The following is a 903-nucleotide window of genomic DNA, read 5'->3' as shown; positions in this document are numbered from 1 at the left end:
AGTCATAAGGAGATGGATGGCTGAAATTGACCTTGGTGCTTCAACCGGAAGACCTCCTTCTTTTAAAGATGAGCTTACGTTGCAGTACTTTGGAGTGGTCCATCGTCCAAAGGCTCTGCGTGCTCTAGTTCCTATTCACTAGATTCCTCCCCTCACATCTGTCAAACTCAATGTCGATGGGGCTTGCAAAGGCAACCCGGGCTTAGGAGGAGGGGGAGGAATAATTAGGAATACGATGGGGGAAGTGGTGGCTGGCTTTGCTAGCTTCTATGGTGACTGTTCCAATGATATTGTAGAATTGCGAGCACTGAGAGATGGTTTAAAAATGTGTGAGAGGTTAGGCTACACGGAGATCCAGGCCAACTCAGACTCGACAGCTACTATCATGACTGTGATGAAAGGAAGGCATGGTAATTGGAAAGGATGGTATTGGATGCAGGAAATTCAAGTGTTGATTAACCGCATCAAACCAAAAATTTCATTCACATATAGAGAAGGGAACAGGGCGGCAGATTACCTAGCTAGTTTAGCTTGTGAACAGAAAAGAGACCTGGTGTTTCACGGGGAAAATCAATTACCACAAGAACTCCGCAGGATTACTCGAGAAGAGGCTTTAGGCCTAGCAGTGATTTGCTTTTGATGTAATATGCTTACAGGGGTGGGGAATGACTTTGTTGGAGTGCTAGAGAGTTTGGTTAGAGGTTCTGTGTCCTTTTGGGCTAGGGGTAAGGTGGGTACATCCCCCCCTCTTGTACTTTCACTATTTTTACCATTTTAATAAAGCCTAGGGGCTGTCCCAGGTCCCAGAGAAGTTCGGGGTAAAAAAAAAAAAAAAAAAAAAAAGAAGGGTCTACCGGCACTCTGGCAGTTGTGTGGTTCTCAGACTTGAGAGGTCTTTATCAT

General features: G+C 45.2%; 1 protein-coding gene across 1 annotated transcript; it reads left to right on the top strand.

Moving 5' to 3' along the window:
• The first annotated feature begins 235 nt into the window (after positions 1 to 235).
• On the top strand, positions 236 to 640 carry LOC122659126. Its single transcript, XM_043854274.1, has one exon. The coding sequence runs from the start codon at positions 236 to 238 to the stop codon at positions 638 to 640; it is 405 nt and encodes a 134-aa protein (XP_043710209.1).
• The last annotated feature ends 263 nt before the right edge of the window (positions 641 to 903 follow it).

Source organism: Telopea speciosissima, chromosome 4, assembly GCF_018873765.1.
Source record: "Telopea speciosissima isolate NSW1024214 ecotype Mountain lineage chromosome 4, Tspe_v1, whole genome shotgun sequence".
Lineage (NCBI taxonomy): Eukaryota > Viridiplantae > Streptophyta > Magnoliopsida > Proteales > Proteaceae > Telopea > Telopea speciosissima.
This window is presented reverse-complemented; position numbering and strand designations above follow the sequence as displayed.